A 20482-nucleotide genomic window follows, 5' to 3' on the forward strand; every position below is an offset into this window, starting at 1 on the left:
CTCTTTGTTGCAGGTTGTGCCCATTTCCTTGCCCCCAGCTACCCTACCAATCTACCCACTGCCAAATTCTCTACCTCACTGTTTGACACCTTCTAAGGAAGACCTGCCGCAGACATTTTGAACTGTGGATGTTATTCCATTATCCCATCCAGCAAAGGCAATCAATCACAGTATGGTGTGATTTCATTCACATAATATGTTTGCTCTTGTTCAAACATTAGGGTAGGGACAACTTCTGATGTTAATGAGAATCAAAACAAATTTCCCAGGAAGCAAGTGGGAGATAATTCATTATGTTATTTTTGCAGTATGCGTTTGTCAGGCAGAATAGAAGACACACTCCTTCTCTCAGATAAACCAATTTCTAGTTACAGTTTTTATCCTGATTCTCTAAATGGGTTTCAGGCACATTTCAGTCTGTATCAGCAGACTCCTACAAGGCTGATACATTTATTAATTCAGATTATGTTGGATGAGAGATTGAAAGAGAGCATTTACTTGATGCTGGTAAATTAAATAGATAGGCATTTAGCTGTTGGCACATTGTACATCCTGAGGTTTTATAGTTGACAGTTTTTCCAGAAAATACTCTCAAAGAAAGGGAAGCGTCGAATGTGCTGTAGCCAATTACAGTGTGAAAGTGGAAGGAGAGGACTAGGTTACAGAAGCAGAAGGCGTATTCTCATAGCAGGCAGATAATAGCTCATGTTTTGGTAATTTAATATTACTAAATTTTTTTTTCTGCTGACATGATCTTAGGAAAAGTCACAGCAATTTGTCATAGCAATAGATTAATGTAGTCGGTGATGTTGAGCTTAATATCAAACATCAGTGATCAAGATAACATAGAACTGTATTTTCTAGCATCAGCAGATTGTAAATATCCTCACTGAGTCATAGGTAGTGTGGGCAGGGTGACCACAGGGACTGTGGTGTGGAAAACATCAAGAAATATAAGGCTAGTTGGTCTTTGTGACCTGTGGGTGAATTCAAACTTTTATTTTATTTTGCTGCTTTGGGTTTTAATAATTGCAACGCATTTCCATTTGTTTTTCTTCCCATAGTAGAGGAACCTCTCCTTAGCAAACTCACTGTATCAAATGCTACCTCAGACACCATGTTGCTCACGTGGGAGGCGCAGGACAATGCCTTTGACCATTTTATTCTAGAAGTCAGAAACTCTGACTTCCCTTTGGACTCCCTGGTGCAAACAGTGCCAGGGGCCTCACGGCACTATGTAGTCACCAGCCTCAAAGCTGCCACTAATTACACTATACAACTCCATGGAGTAATTGATGGGCAAGGTGGTCAGACCTTGACAGCACTGGCAACCACAGGTATTTCATTGTTTCACCTTCTAGGTTTGCTCTTTTCTCTTCTTTCTTTTTCTGTCCACCGAACTGCTCTAAAACGTGGCTCCAACTCATCATCGTTCCTTTGGTAAATTATAGGAAGATCACCGTGAGGGGAGGCCAAAGTAAAATGAGCTTGTGAGCACTTGGGAAAAGAGATATCTGAGACAATGGAAAAGGCTGAAAAAGTGCCCCCAGCATTAAGGGAGCCAGTAGTAAACCATGATTGGTTTCATTATATATACACTTATCTGCAAGTACTGTGTATATATAAATGACATGCTCCAGATGGCTGATGTTTTTCACAGAATATCTTTGCACTTGATCTGAATAATGTTTCCATTTGTCCCATCCTCACTTGCTTTGTTGTGGGTGGGAGGCCTTCATATCTTTGTCAGACCAGAGAGGCACCTGCATGTTGTTTTGGTTCTTTCTTCTTAAAACCAAATGTCTTCCAAGACATTTGCATCTCTTACGTGAGTTTTATACAGCATGCTAAATGACCAGCCAAGATTGCATGGAGTGGTCTGGTCACCTTGTGCTGGTTCTGGTGTTCCTCCTCTGCTGGGCATTTTTACATGTTCCCAGCACAGCTGGGCTCAAACAAGAAGCACACCCTTTCTTGATGATCAGCCCACCACTCTGTCACTTGCCTTGCTATCTTTGAGTCTTTAAAACCTGTCTGGTTTCACTGGATGTCAGAGCTTTTCCTTTGGTGATGGTGATTCCAGGATGGCAGGAGCTCTCTAAGACTCACCAGAAAAGAAAATTTCCACTTGTTTTGCATGTAGTATTCTTTGGAGTTTGGTTGTCGTGATGTGAGCCTGCCTGACTGGATGCAAATGGCATGTGAAGGAATGTGGTCATTTCAGAATCGGACTGGAAAGGATTGGTTTGTCAGCTCTGAGCTGCATGCAGGGCTGATGGCTCCATGCTCGGTTTCACTGGGTTCTCCTCCCAAGCCTGTTTGCATTGTGGATATTTTCTCATCTCCTCCCCTGTCTTCAGAAGTATTGTGCTTACATGGTGAATTCATCACTGTCGGCCATGAGGGCGTTGATGGCCACTGGCTGGCAGCATGACAGCAGCATGTGTCCTTAATCGGGGCCACTTGGAATCACCTCTTCCAAGATTTTTCCAGAGAAGGAGGTGGAGTGTTATCTAAAAGTCTTGCCACTGGGGACGGCGGGTAAAAGTTGGAACATCTTGCAGCAGTTCATGTTTTAGTTTAAAAAAGGAATCTGTTCTTACACTGTTCTCTTGGTCAGTGTGACACGTCCTTCTTGCTTTTCTCTCGACATTTATCACTTACACAGTTATTCTCCTGTATCTCACAGGCTGCATTTCCCAAGGTGTTCTTGGTTTATACTCAATTGGCAAGAGAAAAAAAATAGAAATTCAGCCCTGAGAGCAGACACAGGATTCTTTGACCACCTGACTGCAGGCTCACGTTTGTGGTCTTTCTGTGCTCTCATGAATCCTTGATGATTTTATGCTAAATGGAACAGCTTAAAACAGGAATGGTGGGGAGCTCTCTCCCTTCTATAGCCTGAAGGCCAAGTTTCTCCCCTAGCAGGGGAGAGACGTGATTTTAAATTTCCTTTGGCAGAAAAGGAAAGTCTTTGCTTTCTCAAGAAAAGCCCTTACCATTGAATGGTCAGAAAGAAGGAGAGCTACAGCAGTGTTTCCTTGGTTTTGTGTTTTTTGTTTGCTTGTTTGTTTTGTCCAGTCCATTAGATATTCCCTGATTATGCCTAATCAGGGGATGAGGAACACCTTAGCTGTGGAATCCAGGGAGGTTTTGGCCTGAGATTAGTGCTGAAATGATCACTACCAGGACTAAAACCCTGATAAGCTTCAGGGTTCTGTACCTACATTGCCAGGCAACAGGAACACTAAGAAGAAGCTGAAATGGGATTTCAAGGATGTCTGGTTTGGACTCACCTAACTCCTGCCTGAATCCTGTTTCATCTATTCTGGAATTGCTGTGGGTCCGGGTATTTCCCTTATATTTCTAGTGCTGAGTTACTGCAGTTCCCATGGTTTTACCATGGGGCTGTATGCTGTTGGTACAAATCAGGCCCACATTTCAATAGGAAAATTGAGCGTATTTAAGAAAACTGAATGGAAAAAAAAAAAAAAAAAAGTCAGCACTAATTTCATTGGCTTCTTTCCAAAACCTTACAAAATAGCTGTTATGGTGCTCCTCTTTAACCACTGCAAAAGAAGGCTAAAAGCTTCCGCTTTGGCTTTAAGAATCGATAACCCCCCTGTGGCTAATTCCCTCACCCTATTAAGTAATGCTCTCTCTTCACCTGTGTTCCTTTCTCCCTCAGAGGCTGAGCCACAGCTGGGCACGCTCACACTCACAAATGTTACCCCCGACAGCTTCAACCTCTCGTGGACCACAAGAGATGGGCCTTTTGCCAAGTTTGTTATACACATTAGAGATTCCTATGCAGCACACGAGCCCCAGGAGCTTACGGTGTCAGGAGGTGCTCGCAGCGCTCACATCTCAGGCCTGCTAGATTACACTGGCTATGACATTAACATTAAGGGCACTACCGATGCAGGTGTTCACACAGAGCCCCTCACTGCTTTTGTCATGACAGGTACCTGCTTAAAGGCTTGGGGTATATTTATCAGTTTATAAAAATATATATTCCAGCATGGATAAAAGAACAGACTCTGCAGCACTGAATATCTTGCCCAGCAACAATGCTTTCATTTGCAAGCTTCGTACAGGAATGGGTCACAGCGGGCATGTTGGCCTTAAAAAATTGTCCAGGAGGAGTAATAGTTTAAAGTGAGTCAAGAGCCCTCTGGAGTCTTTCTCCTATGTGTAATAATCTTCTTCAAATCCTGAAGTTTAAGGGAGAAATTTGTCAGTAGCTCCATCTGAGGGAGAGGACTGGATATTAAAATACCTTCTGTTTTGTGGTGTTCCCGCTACATATCTGTTACGTCTGAATAATTTGGCCAGATTTTAACTGGGATTAATTGAACATCACATGCCTAAATCATCAAATAAATACCACGGAGTTCACATTCTATGTACTATGTGGCCAGTATGCACTGCTAGAGATTGTCACATAGACATATGGAAGCCTAAATAGGATTAAGCAGAAATTGAGGCCTTTTCTTTTTCCCCCTCACTTCATTAATGCTCAGTGGGAGAACTAGTCACAGTAGCAGCATCCCTCAGCATCTGGGCCAGCACTTTCTGTGAAAGGCAATGACCATGATCATTTCCCTGAGGGAAAATGGTTGCGTTTTACACCAACATTGATCTGCCACCTGATGACATGTAGTTAGAAGCAAGCGTTTGCTTTCAAAATTCTTGCTCTTTTGCTCCACCAGAGCACAAATGCTTCCTTCTTGAAAAGAAACCGTAGACATTGGTATTTTCAGAGGAAGTTTCCACAGTTAGGTAAACACGTGGCACTCTACAGAGCAGTAGGATGTGCCAACAGTTCTCATAAACCTTCTGGGTTTAGCACGTTGGTGTCACTCAATACCTATCCCAGGAAAATAATTTCAGCATTTGGGACTCATTATTTGTTTACCAAACTGAAATGTGGATCTTTGGGAACTGGTACTTTCTGAAGTGAGTGGAATTTGAGTGATGGAAGATCTGATGAGTTAGCTCCTGGGCCAACAAAACAAGGTTTGTCAAATAGTTTAGAGAAATTTTAGCAATACCCGGGACCCTGGATGAAGGCCAGGGCTTAACAGAGCCAGTTGATCTTCCTATTTGACTTGTCAGATTTTGAGCGAGCAAAAAACTCTGAGAAACAATCTTGTGAAAATTTGGCCTTTTTTTCAGAGACATGGTGGGAAAGTTTTGAGAAGTTGGTCTACGTGCTCTAAACATTGACAAGTGTCATGCTGATGTGAAAAAAAAAAGCCCCCTCACTGGAATTTCTTTAAGTTGTCAACATGGCACACTAGCAGCTGCCTGTGAAGCTCTTTGGTCAGGCTATTGCTCTGTTCTGCAGTCATTGAGCCCCTGCCCTCTGCCAGTGCAAACTCTTGCTTCTCTCCTATCCCCCACAAAAAGCCATCTTGCAAGTATTTAGTACTTGCAAGGGCTATGACCCTGGCTGATTCATGCCCTGCTTCTGGCAATCCTTCTGGCACCGCTGACCCCTCCACCGTTTAAAAAAAAGAAAAGCTGGAGATATTCGTGTGAATTAGAGAGGAAAGAATGCAAAATATAGGAACTGTGAATGTCAAGGTTGAAAGTTGTCCCTAAAGCACCCGTGGTGGAGACAAGTGAAAGGAAATGAAAGCTTTATGTGTAGAATTTCTCAAACAGTTTTTGTTATAACTGCTTTCTAGTGCATGTGTAACAAAAGAAATGTGCTTGCACATTGAGCTTTGAAGGAATTTCAAAGGAGCTTGTGAGATGAGGTGTTAAGACACCCTTGAGGAAAACGAAGAATTGAGCATCTAACTTTTGGCGGCTCCATTGAAAATCCTAGTCCTGTGGTCTGGGCTATACACTTCAATTAAATCCATATTTGGGGGAAAAAAAAATGTGATTTATGTCTGTTGGAATCTGTGACACGTTCTAATTTGCAATGTTTTTTTGCTTCTTTTTTTTTTTGTGTGTGTGTTTTTTGCACCTTCCCTTCTTTTAGAGGCCATGCCCCCACTGGAAAACCTAACTGTCTCTGATATTAACCCTTACGGGTTCACAGTGTCGTGGATGGCATCGGAGAATGCCTTTGACAACTTTCTTGTAGTCGTGGTGGATTCTGGCAAGCTGCTGGACCCACAGGAGTTCCTCCTTACGGGAGCCCAGCGGCAACTGAAGCTTAAAGGCCTTATTACTGGCATTGGCTATGAGGTTATGCTTTATGGTTTTGCCAAGGGGCACCAAACAAAGCCCCTAAGCACTGTGGCCATTACAGGTATTTTAATGTGAACAAATTGTTCTTTTCCACCCTATCTTTCTTGCTTTTCTTCTCACATGGAAGATGTTTTATGCAGTCCATTTGCAAAACAAACCTTGGCTTTTGCATCCTTTTTTTGCATCGTGGCTACACATAACTCCTTGTGATTGATAGGGTCACCAATGAAATTCCATTCCTTTTAACTTGACGTTTCCTTTTTGTCTTTGTGAGGGATCCTGTAGAGACGCATGACGTGGGTTGAGGGGTGAAAATTTCTGCTATGTTCATGCAGGTACTTCTAACTGGAGTCTTTCAAGACAACTAGCTGCATGTGGGAGCTCGTCTTGTTAACAGCTGCTGGGCACATCAGCATTCCCAAACTTGCCAACCGTCAGGATCTTCAGGAGGAACGTCATACTGGTTTTCCTGCCTATGGCCTCATTTCTTTCATTCTGTCTGTGGGTTCCACACACAGACCATCGAGTGTGATCACTGCCAACTGTAAAGATGGCATTTCGCTCTCCACAAAACCTTAGCTCATGTTCTCAGCCTCATCATAGCTGCTGTTTTCCAGCAGCATTTGAATTTTCTTGAAAAGTCGTTGCAGACTGATTCTCTAGCCCTATAACCATCAAGTCTCATCTGCATGTTACTGATTACGCAGCAGAAAAGCTGGGGATTACCTGATTGGAGCTTCACAAAAAAATAAATAGGAATGTCTTCTTGTGGAAGATAGAATTGCATTAGAGATGCTGTAAGACAGTAACCACTCCGGCAGCATTTCTGTAGGTGGTGATGCTTGACCATACTGAGCTGAAGATGTGCTGTAGTTATTTAACGTCTTACAGCTCGTGGGATCCTCTTGAGTGGGTTTGTTTGCTAAAGACAGTAGGTCTTGCACTTGGGATTTAAGTATGCTAAGGAATATGAATTTTCATGATTCCCCATTGCTGCTTCAGCCTTTTTTTATTATCAAAGTGAAGGATTCATCTGATCAGAGGTATCACAGAGGCCAGAAATGCATGGAATAAGGGTTTTGCATGAAGGAAAAACTCTTTCAAGCAGCTTCTGTGATGTTCTCCTAACAGACAGAGACCTGACAGTATTACAGGCATGCCTGTAGATCTATAACAAAAGCCTGATTTTATCATACATGAAGTTTTCACATATGATGGGTAATGCAATGAAAAGCAAGGGACAAATGCACTTTGAACTTACTATTAGCATGTGTAATTTTGCATGGCAGAGGCAAATGGTGTATTTCCATGTAGTGGATTTGCTGTTGAAGACTGAAATGTTTGAATGCGCCCAAACACACTCACATACGTCTTCAGTATTTGTAAAATGCTAATGTTCTTTTTTTTTTTTTTTTTTTTCTTCACTAGCCAGCAGATTGTTTCCCTTTCTTTGAACTGTGGTTGGATTCTTGCAGTATACTATATCCAGACCTCAGGCAGGTCACTAATGAACTGATTAAAACAATCACTTTTTTTTCCCCTACTGCTATCTTCTCCTTTTTTAGAAGCAGAACCCGAGGTCGACAATCTTCTGGTTTCAGATGCTACTCCAGACGGCTTCCGTCTGTCCTGGACTGCAGATGATGGGGTTTTCGACAGTTTTGTTCTAAGGATCAGGGATACCAAAAGGAAATCTGATCCACTGGAACTAATAGTACCAGGCCATGAGCGCACCCACGATATAACAGGGCTGAAAGAGGGTACTGAGTATGAAATTGAGCTCTATGGAGTTAGCAGTGGACGGCGTTCCCAACCCATAAATTCAGTAGCAACCACAGGTATTGTCTTTGCAGTAGGAAAAGTATAATGTGTTTGTGCCTGTTTGTTTTAACATTTCTCCTTTTCCTAGCCAATTTGAGCAGTTACCGAGGTCTTTGAACTGTCTCCTGCATGTCATTTATCTGAGTTTCTTTTTTCATGTGATGTAGTTATTTATAGTGAGTCATCTCAGATTCCTTAGCTTCATCAGTGTCTATTTAATATGGTTTACTTAATTACTTCCATGATCTGGAATTAGACAGCAGAGTCTAGCATTCAAAGTGCTGGCTTTAAGAGCTGAGAAATAATGACTATCAGCCTTTTTCAGTGATTTCATCAGACTAATTGTGTATCTCCTCAATAATTTACCTCCCTATAAAAGAGAGATGACAAAATGAATTTAACAGAGGTATTGAGAAGTTTATTTATGGCTTTATCAGCAAAGGACTAAGCACCAGTAACTTAGACTGATTTTAACAGGAGCAACATGTGTTCAATAATTCAAAATAAACTAGACATTCTTGCAAAATCAAAACTTTGAACTCCCCCAGCAGAAGGTCCTATATGTTGTCATTCTTGTGTGTCAAAAATCCTGGTGTAAATTAGCGTAGATAAAATCATCATGAGGAAAAGATGCAGGGATGACTGCCAATTCATGCTATTTTGTTTAAAAATTCCAAGGCCCTGATTTTCAGTTGCAGTATGCCAATTGCACAAAGTCAGAGTTCTTGCCTTTCATAGTCTCACAATGATGAAGAAGCCCTGTAAATGTAACTGCAAATGTCTAGTGTCCTGAAGCTAGCCTAAACTTCTGTTTATGAAAAATCTCCACCAGAACACAGCCTCGTTTTCTCAGTGTCAGGGAGAAGAAGAGACTTTTTTGCTATTTATAACTGGAATATTTTTTCTTATATTGTTTTTCTATGAAAATATGCAGATACTAGTCATGTAAAAAGTTCTTGAGGTTTAGGTTGAATTCCTCAGATTAACTTAAACAAAAAATGGGTTCTTAATTTGAAGTATTTCATTTTGGCACTTTTGAAGGAAACTTTTCAAATTCTTTTCCATCAATATCATGATTCCATTTTGAAACATAGTTAAATCCTAAAAAAAAAATGAGGCAACGCTCTTTGACACAAATCCTCCCTTTGAAAACATTTGGGCTTGTAGATCTGAAAACATAATAACTTCAGATCGACCTAATTCTGGGAGGAGGGGGACCAGAAGAGGACAATTAAGTTCAGCGTGTGAGGAAGCCACCAGAAATGTGTAAAAGAGGCATGTGCCCAGCTGTAGTAGTGTACTTCAGACAGCCCACAGAAAGGACCAACAGTAACTCAGTATGAAACAACTTGTCCTCAAATAGCAAGGCCTCACGACTCACCTCAATGTCTATGGTACCAGTTAGAAATGCACATTTCTGACCAGCTCCCCTGACTGCCATCACATCCTCTGAATAAGCAACATGTGCATATACACGCTCACCCAGGCCTTTACATGAAGCAGAACATGCATCTGTCACAAGCCGCCTTTCTCCAGGCTCATGTGGGTTGTCTCCTAATGGAGAAGGATGTTTAAATTCAATTGCACTTGTTAGCAGCGTGTTCTCATTTTCACTGACTTCCAGGATATTTATGGTAAACCACTAACAGCTATCATTTTCCTTGCGACTACATTCTTATTCAGTTCTTAAGGGAGATTTAGCACATGTCACCTAGTGGCACCAATAGCCCCAAAGATGTTTTTCAGCTATAAATAGTCCATGGATAATTGATAGTAAAGTTGGAGCCACAAAAATCCAGCTAAATAACTCAGACTGCATGTTACACCACATTGGGCAGCCAGGGCCACCAAGGCATCTAACTAGTTTCTTATTTAGGAATTGGTTATTTAGACAAACACATGTATATTTATAGCATTTCCAGTTTGCTGGCAAAGAAACATTTGCTGCCTCTGAGTGGGTAGCTCAGACAGACTTGTATGCAGCCTTGCTTTATTCTAGCCTGCATACAATATATGAGCAAGCAAGGAATAAATTAGAAAGTCTTGAGCTTTAGTAGAGGAAACGTTAAAATCACAGTAGGAACAAAGACATCTAGCAAACAGACCAGCAAACCTAAACCAAACATTACCATAGAAATGAAGTCAGGAAAATAACCTATATTGAAACTCCTTCTCTGTATTTATCTCTCACAGTTCTCCCTTCTTCCCTACATGGGCACACAGCCTTCTATACACAAACACAGCCGCCAGGGATCAGATCTGCAGTTGGTATAAATGAGTGCAGTTGAAGATGTCTGGTTTGAGCATCACTGAGCAATCCTTTCTGAGGGTCTGACCTCTTATCCTCGTGTGCTAAACCATCCAGCTGCTGCGAGGAGGGAGAAGGAGGAAAAACCTTACAGTGTTCACCATTAGGTGCCTTGTCCTCCTCTAGGGTTTCCTTCCTTTTCTCTTTTAAGAATTCAGCCAGGGGGTGATGCAGTGACAGCCACGGGCTTTGAAATGAGGAGGGAGCAGGGCAGGACTGGGATTTGTCAGGCTCTCCATGTAGCTTGTGTTGGTTCTGCAGCCGGTGGCTCAGCGTCCGGCTGACATCCCTGGCTCCCATCACACCAGGGACATGGTGTGAAACTGCTGTGCATGGGAGCTGATGATGAAGTCCTGTTTTCCCCCACCCATCACCAATAGTTCTTCCTCTGCAACAGGTGACATTTACTCGTATGTACAAGTGAGCAGCAGTAATTCCCCCCTCCCCAACTGCTGCTGATAACATTGTTAAAGATTATCCTGTTTGGGGTGGTGATGGTACCCACTCTCTGCATTTGTCTGTCATTTTACTTTCATCAATTCTAGTGCGATAGAAAACATTCATCACAAAATCAGTGCAGTGCGAGGCAGCATTGTACAGACCAGCAGTGCCTAATCGAGTTGGCACCAGAAAGTTTGCCCACTGCTGCTCTCAGAGGAAGTCTGTGTCTCTTGGAAATTCATCTATATAATGTCTGTTGAAATGCAATTCAGCTGTCCGCAGGGGACTGCAATATGGCCATGTGCCACTTAATATCCTTGGTAGGAATTGTGGGTCTCATGCTGCTACTTTCCCCTTCTTCTAATGATGTTTTGCCACGCTTTGATGGCATTTTTCATCTGAGAGGATCCCCAAACATTTCACATGCTCTTTTTACATGATAAATGTAGTCTGATGCTTCCTGTTGCTTGAAGAAAGACAGCGGACGTACCTTATAGTCTGTTAATGAGGAAAGAACAACTTTTTAGGAAAAAATAAAGAACAAGTACTCAGGTATCATGGATGTTCCAACAACCTCTCAGAAAGTTCTCAGTCTCTCATAGAGGGATGAGGGATGGTGCTGGAGGATGGTGCTAATCATTTATATCTGTCCAACAGCTGTGCTGAGCCTTTTGTGAGTGACAAGACAGAAGCGCACAGGCCATTTTTTATTCCTGCTTAATTTTGGCTTTCAGGTAGCCCAAGAAGATTGATTCATTTGCTCCTTTTTCATTTCCCTGTGCTCAAAGGAACCACTCCGTTACCTCTCTGGGACTTGTTCCGGGACCGATGCTTACTCTGATGGTCCCATATGCTTTGTCTACTATGTTTGCTCCCAGGAAATAAGTTGCGATAGTGGGGATGTGGGACTCTCACATAGCCAAGGCTCTTTGTATACTGTTATATGTTACATGGCAGTTTTACCTGGTACAGAAAACATGCATGATGCTTGTGCCTACAGAAGTGTGCACAGCAGAGTTCAGGTGGGATGGATTAGGTACTTTATTTTCTGGGCTAAGACTGAAGTTTGTAAGTGTGTCAAAATCTCAAATGCTGGTCCAAATAGAGCTGTGCTCTTTGGAGTCATCACTAGCGCTTTTCATCAGTAACTGATGGCACCTACGCTGTAGAGCATGATCAGTGTGATCTTACCTTCTTTCTTTTTCACAGGTTTTCTTTATTCATGATTGTTTCCTTCAGTCTGTAGTTAAACCAGTAGCAACTTGGTGTGCCATGCAGCATTACTAACCCCACCTTCCTTTCTTCATTATCTTTAGTTCTTTATCTTTATTTCTTTGGCTTTTCCACATGAGCAAAGCCCTCTAAGCCCAAAATGTCTTGTGAGCTCCAGAGAAATAATTTACATTTCTCTTGAGAGCTTTGAGAGCTCTGTTGTTTTTCTTTCAGTGACTTTCACTTGATTTACTGCATTGCTGCTAGATCTTTGGGGACACACAGAACAAACAGCACTCTCTGACTTCTTTCCCGCAGACATGTTCTTTCCAAGCTATTTCAAGCGCAGTCACTTGTGGACTCCATTTGTCCCCCTTCCCCTGTCCACAGCCTGTTTCCACCACTCTTAATGTGGTTCATGTTTGGTATCTGTCCCCTTTCTGCTAATGCCCTACTATGTGTGGCTGTTTGTTCCTTTTAACAAATTTCAGGTTACAGTCAAAAAAGCAAACTGGAAGTGAGATGCTCAGTGTAAATTTCGAAGGGGCAGGTCTTGACCATGTCCTTCCAGAAGCCCTTTCAATCCTTGTTATTCAGTAGCTTAAGTAAGCCTTAAAGTAGAATGTTTCAGATTGTGATACATGTTGGTTCGCATCTTAAAATTGGGCCATTTTGGCAAAAATTGTTAGGCTTTGTTTGCAAAGCAAAACAACAGGGTCATCCTAATGAATCTGTCCCAGCTTGCTGATCTAATTTATATTGGCAAATGTAGTGCTCAGGTTTATAGAACATGAGGCTGGGTTGTATGACAAAGAGCTGCAGTGGAACTACAAGTGCCTTTCTCGTGATGGGTGTAGCTAGGAAAAATCATGGTCTCAAATAGAGATTCCGAGAAGAAAACCCAACGTTCTCGTGTTAAGCTAACAGAAGTTACAGGCAGTCAGTGCTTGAGAGGATAGACCCTTGATGCACTCAGGCAACTGAGTCCAGGTCTCTTTTAGACATCCTCTGGTAGAAGCTTTATGCTGAAGAAGCGGCATCTCCCCATTGCTAAGCGTTGCTGTTGCCATGTGTCACAGCTAGGGCTCTGAGACTCTGTGGAAACTGGGGTAGAAAAAATTATAAGTACAATGACTCTGGGTAATAGCATAATATTCCTGTAAGTATTGCTCCATAATTTTCTGTAACACTGAAAAATCTCTGTTACTTTTGTGAACATGATTTGTCGATAGATGTCTAGGGTATTTTGAAGCTATGCACTGCTGTATTGTTACCGAAAAAGGAAAATTTAGACCAAAAAGGCTATGTGATAAAACCATTAACTGTTTGGTACTCCCTGCATTCTTGTTGTTTTGTACAGAGTATTGGTAGCATCAGCTCTTGGGATACAGGAACAAATCACTGTTGCAGCACTAAGGACTGATAAACAAATTATTTACCTTTTCTTTCTATGTGGTGTGTTTGTCCTCTCTTCTCCACTGACAGTTGTTGGATCTCCCAAGGGAATCTCATTCTCTGACATCACAGAAAACTCTGCTACAGTCAGCTGGATAGCCCCGCGCACCCGCGTGGAGAGCTACAGGATCTCCTACGTCCCTGTCACAGGAGGTAAGTGTGGGGAGGGACAGGGAGGAAGATGGCAAAGAGAAGGGCAGAAAGGTGTTGTTGCACTGATATCCATCTCTCAGTGCATAGGAATCTTGTCCCATGGACAAGACTTGTGAGGGAGCTCACAGCTAGATGCTGGAATTGTTGTACCCCTGATCAGGCCGCATTCACAGAAAGCTCTGCCTCCTAAGTAAGGATTTATTCCAAAACTGCCTTGTTATTTTGTAGGCATTTTATGAGCAAAAGATGGCCCTCAGAAATAATAATCATAATCCATGGTTGTAATACTTTTCAAAGGTAGTGATTTTTCTTAGCGCTCCCCAGTGTTATTTCACTCCATCTATTATATCTCTGTTTTAGTGTTCAGCTTAAAAAACTTCCTATACTTAAGCAAATTTTTAGCATAACTTAGGGACATCCCTGAAAAGAAGCAACTAAAAAGCAAACACTACAGACACCAGGACCATAAAGAAATGCTGTTGAATAAGACAGGTAAAGATATAGGCCTCTGGATAATGTAGTATGTAAGCACACATGCAGCTTTAAATACATAATGATACACAAAAGAAATCTACAGAGAAATCTACAGTCATAAAATTAGGCACTTGCCTAAGTGTTTTGCTGGAATAAACCCAGAATTTGAAATAGGCATCTGTCCTAAGTCTTCACAACTTAAAATGATATAAGATATATCTTTATATGAAAGGAGATGGGTGAAAGAGAAAGTTTATCTCTGTTCATCCCCTACAAGAAACAAAGCAGATCTAAACTAGCAAGTCCTGTCCTCACAGGTGTAAGAACTTGTATGTAGACAGTACTGTGTTTTCAGAATAAATTATGTTACTTTTCTAAACAGAATTATTTTTTCTTACTGTTGACATTCCACTAGTTAAAAACAGAAACCAGTATCTTAGATTCAGGTGTAATGGCCACAATATGGCCTTTATATAATAAATATAAATAATATTTGGCCTAATATATGGCCTTTTCCCAAGGCTGCCCCTTGACATCAGTGGTTGTAATTTACTGGTGAAAAATTCACCTTGCTCTGTACAAACATATACATCCATGTTGATCACAGTGTGTTTAACTTGAAACACATTCTTCAAGCATTTACTGGAGAATTGCCATTAATCCTTTGGCACTTGTGTTCATCCTAGGTACTCCCAATGTTGTTACAGTAGATGGAAGCAAGACAAGGACCAAGTTGGTGAAGTTAGTCCCAGGTGTAGACTATAACGTTAATATCATCTCTGTGAAAGGCTTTGAAGAAAGTGAACCCATCTCTGGAATTCTGAAAACAGGTAATACATAAAGAAGACATAGCAGGTTTTCAAATACATTGTCTGTGCCATAGGAGAGACTCAAGAAATGGAGCTGAAGACCCACTGAGATCCCACTTCTGCCATCCACACAAACTGTAGGACTTTTTTCTTATCCACTCTCCCTTTGTGTCTGTATTTAAGATGAGTGGAGACCTTGTAAGTTTGATCAGGCTTCCATTCTGCTAAAGCTGAACTAACTTTCTATATGACAGAGACACTTCATGTGTTCACAGTCCTAATACATCAGAAAACAACAGAAGTTTAATTAATCCTATTTTGCAGATGTGGGAAAACAGAACAGCTGAGCAGTTCAGCCCAGCTTCTGTTGTGTGTTCTCCATATCTCTCAAGTTCCAGACTGTGTCCTAAGCACAAAAACTCTCACTTCTTCAATCTATCTTTAAATATCCCTATGGAAAATAAGGTTCCACTATGGTCCTGTTGTTGCCACCTTGAAGTCTTGTTCATTCATTCTTTTTTGGAGTCTGACAAATGAGAACTGTGGCAAGGACAAGATGATGCATATTGGATAATAAGATGAAGTTTATAGCCAATTTATAGTCTATTCTAGCTGTACTGGGGGCAGGCATCTCTCCCAGTGCAGGAGCATAAAACTAGGTGCAAAATAATGTCCCATGACGAAGCAAGGCAGGATGTTTGGGGAATTTGGATGGTTAGCACGATGTTTGGTTTATTTTTAAACATGGAGGGCAAGCTGGTGGAAGGTCACAGTGGCTATCAATTGCTGTCACGATGGTTATTTTTCCCAAGCTCTGTCTCATGATTTTGCTCCAAAAAGCAGTCCAGACCTGAGGGTGTTGAGAGAAATATGTCAGCTCTGTCAAAGCTGCTAAGATTGATATCAAGACTGATCTGAGAATGTAGTTAGTTACATCTGTTCCCAGCATTTAATCTTTTCATGCATTGACCTCCCTTTCCAGTGGATGCATTTGGTGTCTGTTAATAGGCACTGATGTCTCTGCTGCAGAGCTGCACTGTTCCAAAAGGAATCATAAAAGCTTCTGCATCAAGCAGAAAAGTTTGCACATTTAATATCATATAGTTACAACACAGAATTGCACAGAGCCGAGAGTATTTGTCAAATCCTTTCAGCCTGCTATCCTCTTTCTTTCAGCTCTGGACAGCCCATCAGGATTGGTGGTGGTGAACATTACAGACTCGGAGGCTCTGGCAACCTGGCAGCCAGCAATTGCTGCTGTGGATAACTATGTTGTCTCCTATGCTTCTGAGGATGGTAAGAAGAGTTAGTGATGGGTCAGGGAGCCGATGGTGTTATGGCTCTCAAGAGTTGCTCAGAAATGGGTGCAGCAATGTGGTTCTAGGAGGATAGGCCCAAGGGGGAAGGGGAGCAGGGCTGTTACTTGATGGAGAAGCCTTGCTTGAAGCATTTCAAATAACATAATTTTAGTTATGCATTCCTAATTCAGCCATGAACAAAGGTAACCAATATTCTTGAAAAGAAAACATGGTGTTATAATTCATATGAACACTAGAGAGTGCTAATACTTTTAGAGAAAGGTTTTTTCTGTTAATTCAGATTCAGTGGAGGTGTAAGCAGAGACAAGCTCTGAGTTTTCACTGTTTTGCACTTGGCTCCCAGCTGATAACAAAATGATCACTGAGTGGAGCGTGGAGTTGAGCACATAATGACATGTCTGAATAATACTGTGGTCTCTTCTGTGTTTTTTTTTTTTTTTCCTAGAGCCAGAAGTTACTCAGATGGTATCAGGAAACACTGTGGAGTATGACCTGAATGGCCTTCGACCTGCAACTGAGTATACACTGAGCGTCCATGCAGTGAAGGACACGCAAAAAAGCGAGACCCTCTCCACCCAGTTCACTACAGGTGCTGTCTCCCACCTCACTGCAGGGAGAGGGGGAGAGCTGCCATCTCTCCCAGTCCTACCAGGCCTACTTTTCTCTACTACCATAAAGTCAGCCAGCACGTTGATAATTTTTTTTACTACAAACTTGAATTTTGATAGCGTTTTCAGAAGATTTTCCCTGATACAAGGCTGGTGTGGCTGGCTCAGGAGGTGGTTTTCTGTCACCAATTCTACAGATTCTCACAATAGCAGTAGCTGCATCTTTGGGGGCTAATGTTGGGGTACCAGTGCTGAATGTATCCAGTTGGTTTCATCCTTATGACTCATGAACATCAATGAAATCATGCACTTTCTCGTTTTCCTGAGCATAGAAAGTTACTTGACTTGTCCCAGGGAGTTTACTAGAAAGCCAAGAGCAAAGTCAGTTATAGTTATGGTGAAGGGAGTCTGTAGCAAGATCAACTGTGAAAGGTTTACCTGTTCAAAAGAGGCATCATTGGAACCAAAGTTTTTTTCCTGGGAATATGGAAATACTGATCTGTCTTGTGTGAAATATTGAAAGGCACAGTTTTGTTACAAAAGACATTCCAATGTAGCTGTTTATAAACTAACATACCTGAGACAAGCCAATTTTTTAACTTAAATAAAGTAAATATCTGTATTTTAAAACTTCCAAAAGGGAAAGTATTTTTAAATCACAAAATTTAAGGTGAATTTTTTTTTAATTTCAAATTTCTGCAGAGGGAAAGCTTGTTTTCCTGGCCTGTTTTAATACCCTGCTCATAAGACAGCCCCTGTACTAAGCTCTGTATCAATGTGATTGCAATTGGTCTACTCTCTCCTTCAGGAATGGATGCTCCAAGAGATTTAAGTGCCACTGAGGTTCAGTCAGAAACAGCTGTGATAACTTGGAGGCCTCCACGTGCTCCTGTCACTGGTTATCTCCTGATCTACGAGTCTGTTGATGGCAAAGTCAAGGTATAGCACTTACATCCAAACCAGAAGGTCTGTGCCTCAGTACTAGGCAGTAGAGATGCTCAAAAGTGCCCAGCACTGGGACATAAGCACGTGCCTTAAGTTAAACATGGTAAAATACTATGTACGTTTTACAGTGCTGGCTTGAACATGAATGGATTTAAAACCTGCTTAAGTACTTTCTTAAATTATATCCTGAAACAGAAGCTCATTTGCAGCCTGAATTTTGACGGTCATCTCTCAGCAATAACGATAAAGGCACATGCAACTGTTTTCTCTTATTCCAAACCTGTGTCATGGAGTAAACTCACAACCCCATAGAATGGGATTGCCTTTTCTTAACCCTGGAGAATCCAGCCTTGTGTGAGTGACGTGCCTAAGGCCTTTGGAAATGCCTCTTGCTCTCTAATAATTTTATTTTGTTCCTACATGACTGGTTTAATCTAGATGCTTAGATTTGTATGAAGTAATTCCCAGCAAAAATGACAGACGACTTTGAATGGCCAGCCTGGGATGTCAGAAAAGGTTCTGATTTTCAGGAAAGCAGATTACCTGAGCACACTGAAAATCAGTCCTTTATAGTTACATAGAAAAAACTTTTGAGGACTAGAGGCTGATATTTCCAGGCTTGTCCTAAAGGGTGTTCCTGCCTAATTTTTTATGAGTTTCACAGAGACATGTATACAATATGAACATTCAAGGCATGTAAACGTTTATACTGACCTGTTTTTAAACCACACTACTTACACACTATGACATTTAACATTCATTTCCAGACAGCTTTTCTAAATAATGTTAGCATGATGAAAATCTTTGAGAAATACAAGTTATGTATTAAATAATTTAAATGGTTAAAATATCATGATAATTACCACAAATAATCTGACAAACTAAAATATGTTGCAAGTCCACTTTTAATTTTCTCACTGAGGTTTCCCTGTATTATTTATCCCATAGGAAGTCATCCTAGACCCTGAGACAACTTCCTACACCTTGGCAGAGCTGAGTCCCTCTACCCAGTACACGGTAAAACTCCAGGCACTGAACAGACACCTGAAGAGCAGAACAATCCAGACTATTTTCACCACAAGTAAGGATGTTAGAGTGTGTAAGCAGCTGAAAGTGCAAAAGTCCCTGTTCTCCCTAAGTCCTAGTGCCATCTGCTTCCCCCAAACTGTCAGGTTGAAATTAATTTCTTTATATACATCCACATCATCTCTACAGTCCTCTTTCTGATGAAACATCCTGCCTTTCCCATGTAAAATGCTAAAAGGGACATTACTTTTTAAAATTCAGACAGACACCCTGATTTATCTCTGTATTGATGTGCAGCAATCTGTTAAAACAAATCTGCAGTTTAGGTTGAAATGAGGCAAAACACATGTACAGACATAAAAATCAGTTCAGCAGTCCTCAGAGCAGAATTTCTGGACAGGTTTTTTTCTCCTCTCTCTGAGATCAATTTTCAAATGGTGATGCTGGCATGTCTGTTCCAACTCTAAAGGGACAGCTCTCCAGCAAGCTGAGTGCCAGAATAGATTGGGTTCTCTGAAGGTCACTTCATAGTTGACATATCTGGCAGTCACTGGTCTCATGGACACATCTTTTGATGGCAAGGAAAATAAAATGTTGCTCAGTATTAACTGTGAAAGCCTTGCCTGTCATTTGTCTCACTTTTCACGGCTTCTAGCCTTTCAGACCCAGCAGGCCCTTCGGCTGGTTCCATTGCTCCTTCCACCCTTACACCAACGTCAGCCCAAGGACTCACAAAAGTGCTCATAAAAGTCACATTGCCCCGAGTCTGCTCACAGTCAGCCCTTGTGTAAAGCAGGGTGAATACCACCAACAGGCTGGGGTCTGCAACCAAAAATAGAATTAAATCTGCATGTATTTAAGTGACATTTGGCAAATTGACCATAAACAGGGACTGAATGAGGTTCCTTGCCCCAAGCAAATGCAGCATCAGCCTTGTCCAGACAGATGCTGGAGTCTGGGCTTAACATTAAACGTATGCAGGCATCCCGTTAGTTTCAGTGAGAGGTAAACACTGAAGGAGAGAGGGAAACACTCCCTGCAGAGAGCTGCTTTTCCCCACATCCCAAAGCTGTTGCTAATTCTCTGTAGCCAAGGCACAGACAGTGAAATGCAGCACACTGGAAGGGGAGCAGCCACTCTGTGAGCAGCAACTGCTAAAACCTCTCTGATGGACATACCAAGAACATCACTTAATTAATTAGACCATTGGCTACAAAAGTTAATGGTGGATTTATAAAAAGTGGATTTATAAAGAAAAAAAAAAAGTTTTTTGGAGTTAGAAATTGCCCTGGCTGTGACAATACTATTAATTATCAGAAAGAAATGCTTGATGACATTTCCGTGTAGTTTCAAGCTTTATTGTCACTTTTGTTTTTTAAAAGGTTGGTCTTATAGTATTTAATATTGTATTTGCTAGCAAAACAAAGCCCAATTTATTTATTTTTGGTTGTAGTTCTGCTTTTCCATTTCCACCTTCCTTCTCTGTCACATAATCAAAGACTGGTAAATTTGATTTTACCCAAAAGGTGCTGTAAACATAAGGCATGCCATTCAAATATTTAGCTGGCAGATATATTCCCATCATAGCAGGAAGTATTTATTTGGCCTTCACAAATCTTCCAAAAGTGTAGACAGATGTGTAAAAGCTTACTCAAAAGAAAAATGTACATCATCTTGTGTCTAACTGTAAATTTTTTGTGTGTA

General features: G+C 41.3%; 1 protein-coding gene across 9 annotated transcripts in view; it reads left to right on the top strand.

The window, feature by feature from the left end:
• The window catches only part of TNC (tenascin C), a 73747-nt gene that overhangs the window by 47984 nt on the left and 5281 nt on the right, over positions 1-20482 (top strand). For 3 of the 9 annotated variants that reach the window (XM_066980493.1, XM_013182857.3, XM_013182858.3), the window contains 7 exons: positions 7773-8045; positions 13475-13597; positions 14758-14901; positions 16057-16176; positions 16645-16788; positions 17616-17746; positions 18701-18833. In XM_066980493.1, the coding sequence (XP_066836594.1) occupies positions 7773-8045; positions 13475-13597; positions 14758-14901; positions 16057-16176; positions 16645-16788; positions 17616-17746; positions 18701-18833 (1068 nt within the window). Of the gene's footprint in view, positions 1-1064; positions 1338-3688; positions 3965-5995; positions 6269-7772; positions 8046-13474; positions 13598-14757; positions 14902-16056; positions 16177-16644; positions 16789-17615; positions 17747-18700; positions 18834-20482 lie in introns of all 9 variants that reach the window. The other 6 variants (XM_066980490.1, XM_013182860.3, XM_066980495.1 and 3 more) reach the window with 4 other exon arrangements.

Source organism: Anser cygnoides, chromosome 20 (assembly GCF_040182565.1).
Source record: "Anser cygnoides isolate HZ-2024a breed goose chromosome 20, Taihu_goose_T2T_genome, whole genome shotgun sequence".
In the NCBI taxonomy this organism is placed as follows: Eukaryota; Metazoa; Chordata; class Aves; order Anseriformes; family Anatidae; genus Anser; species Anser cygnoides.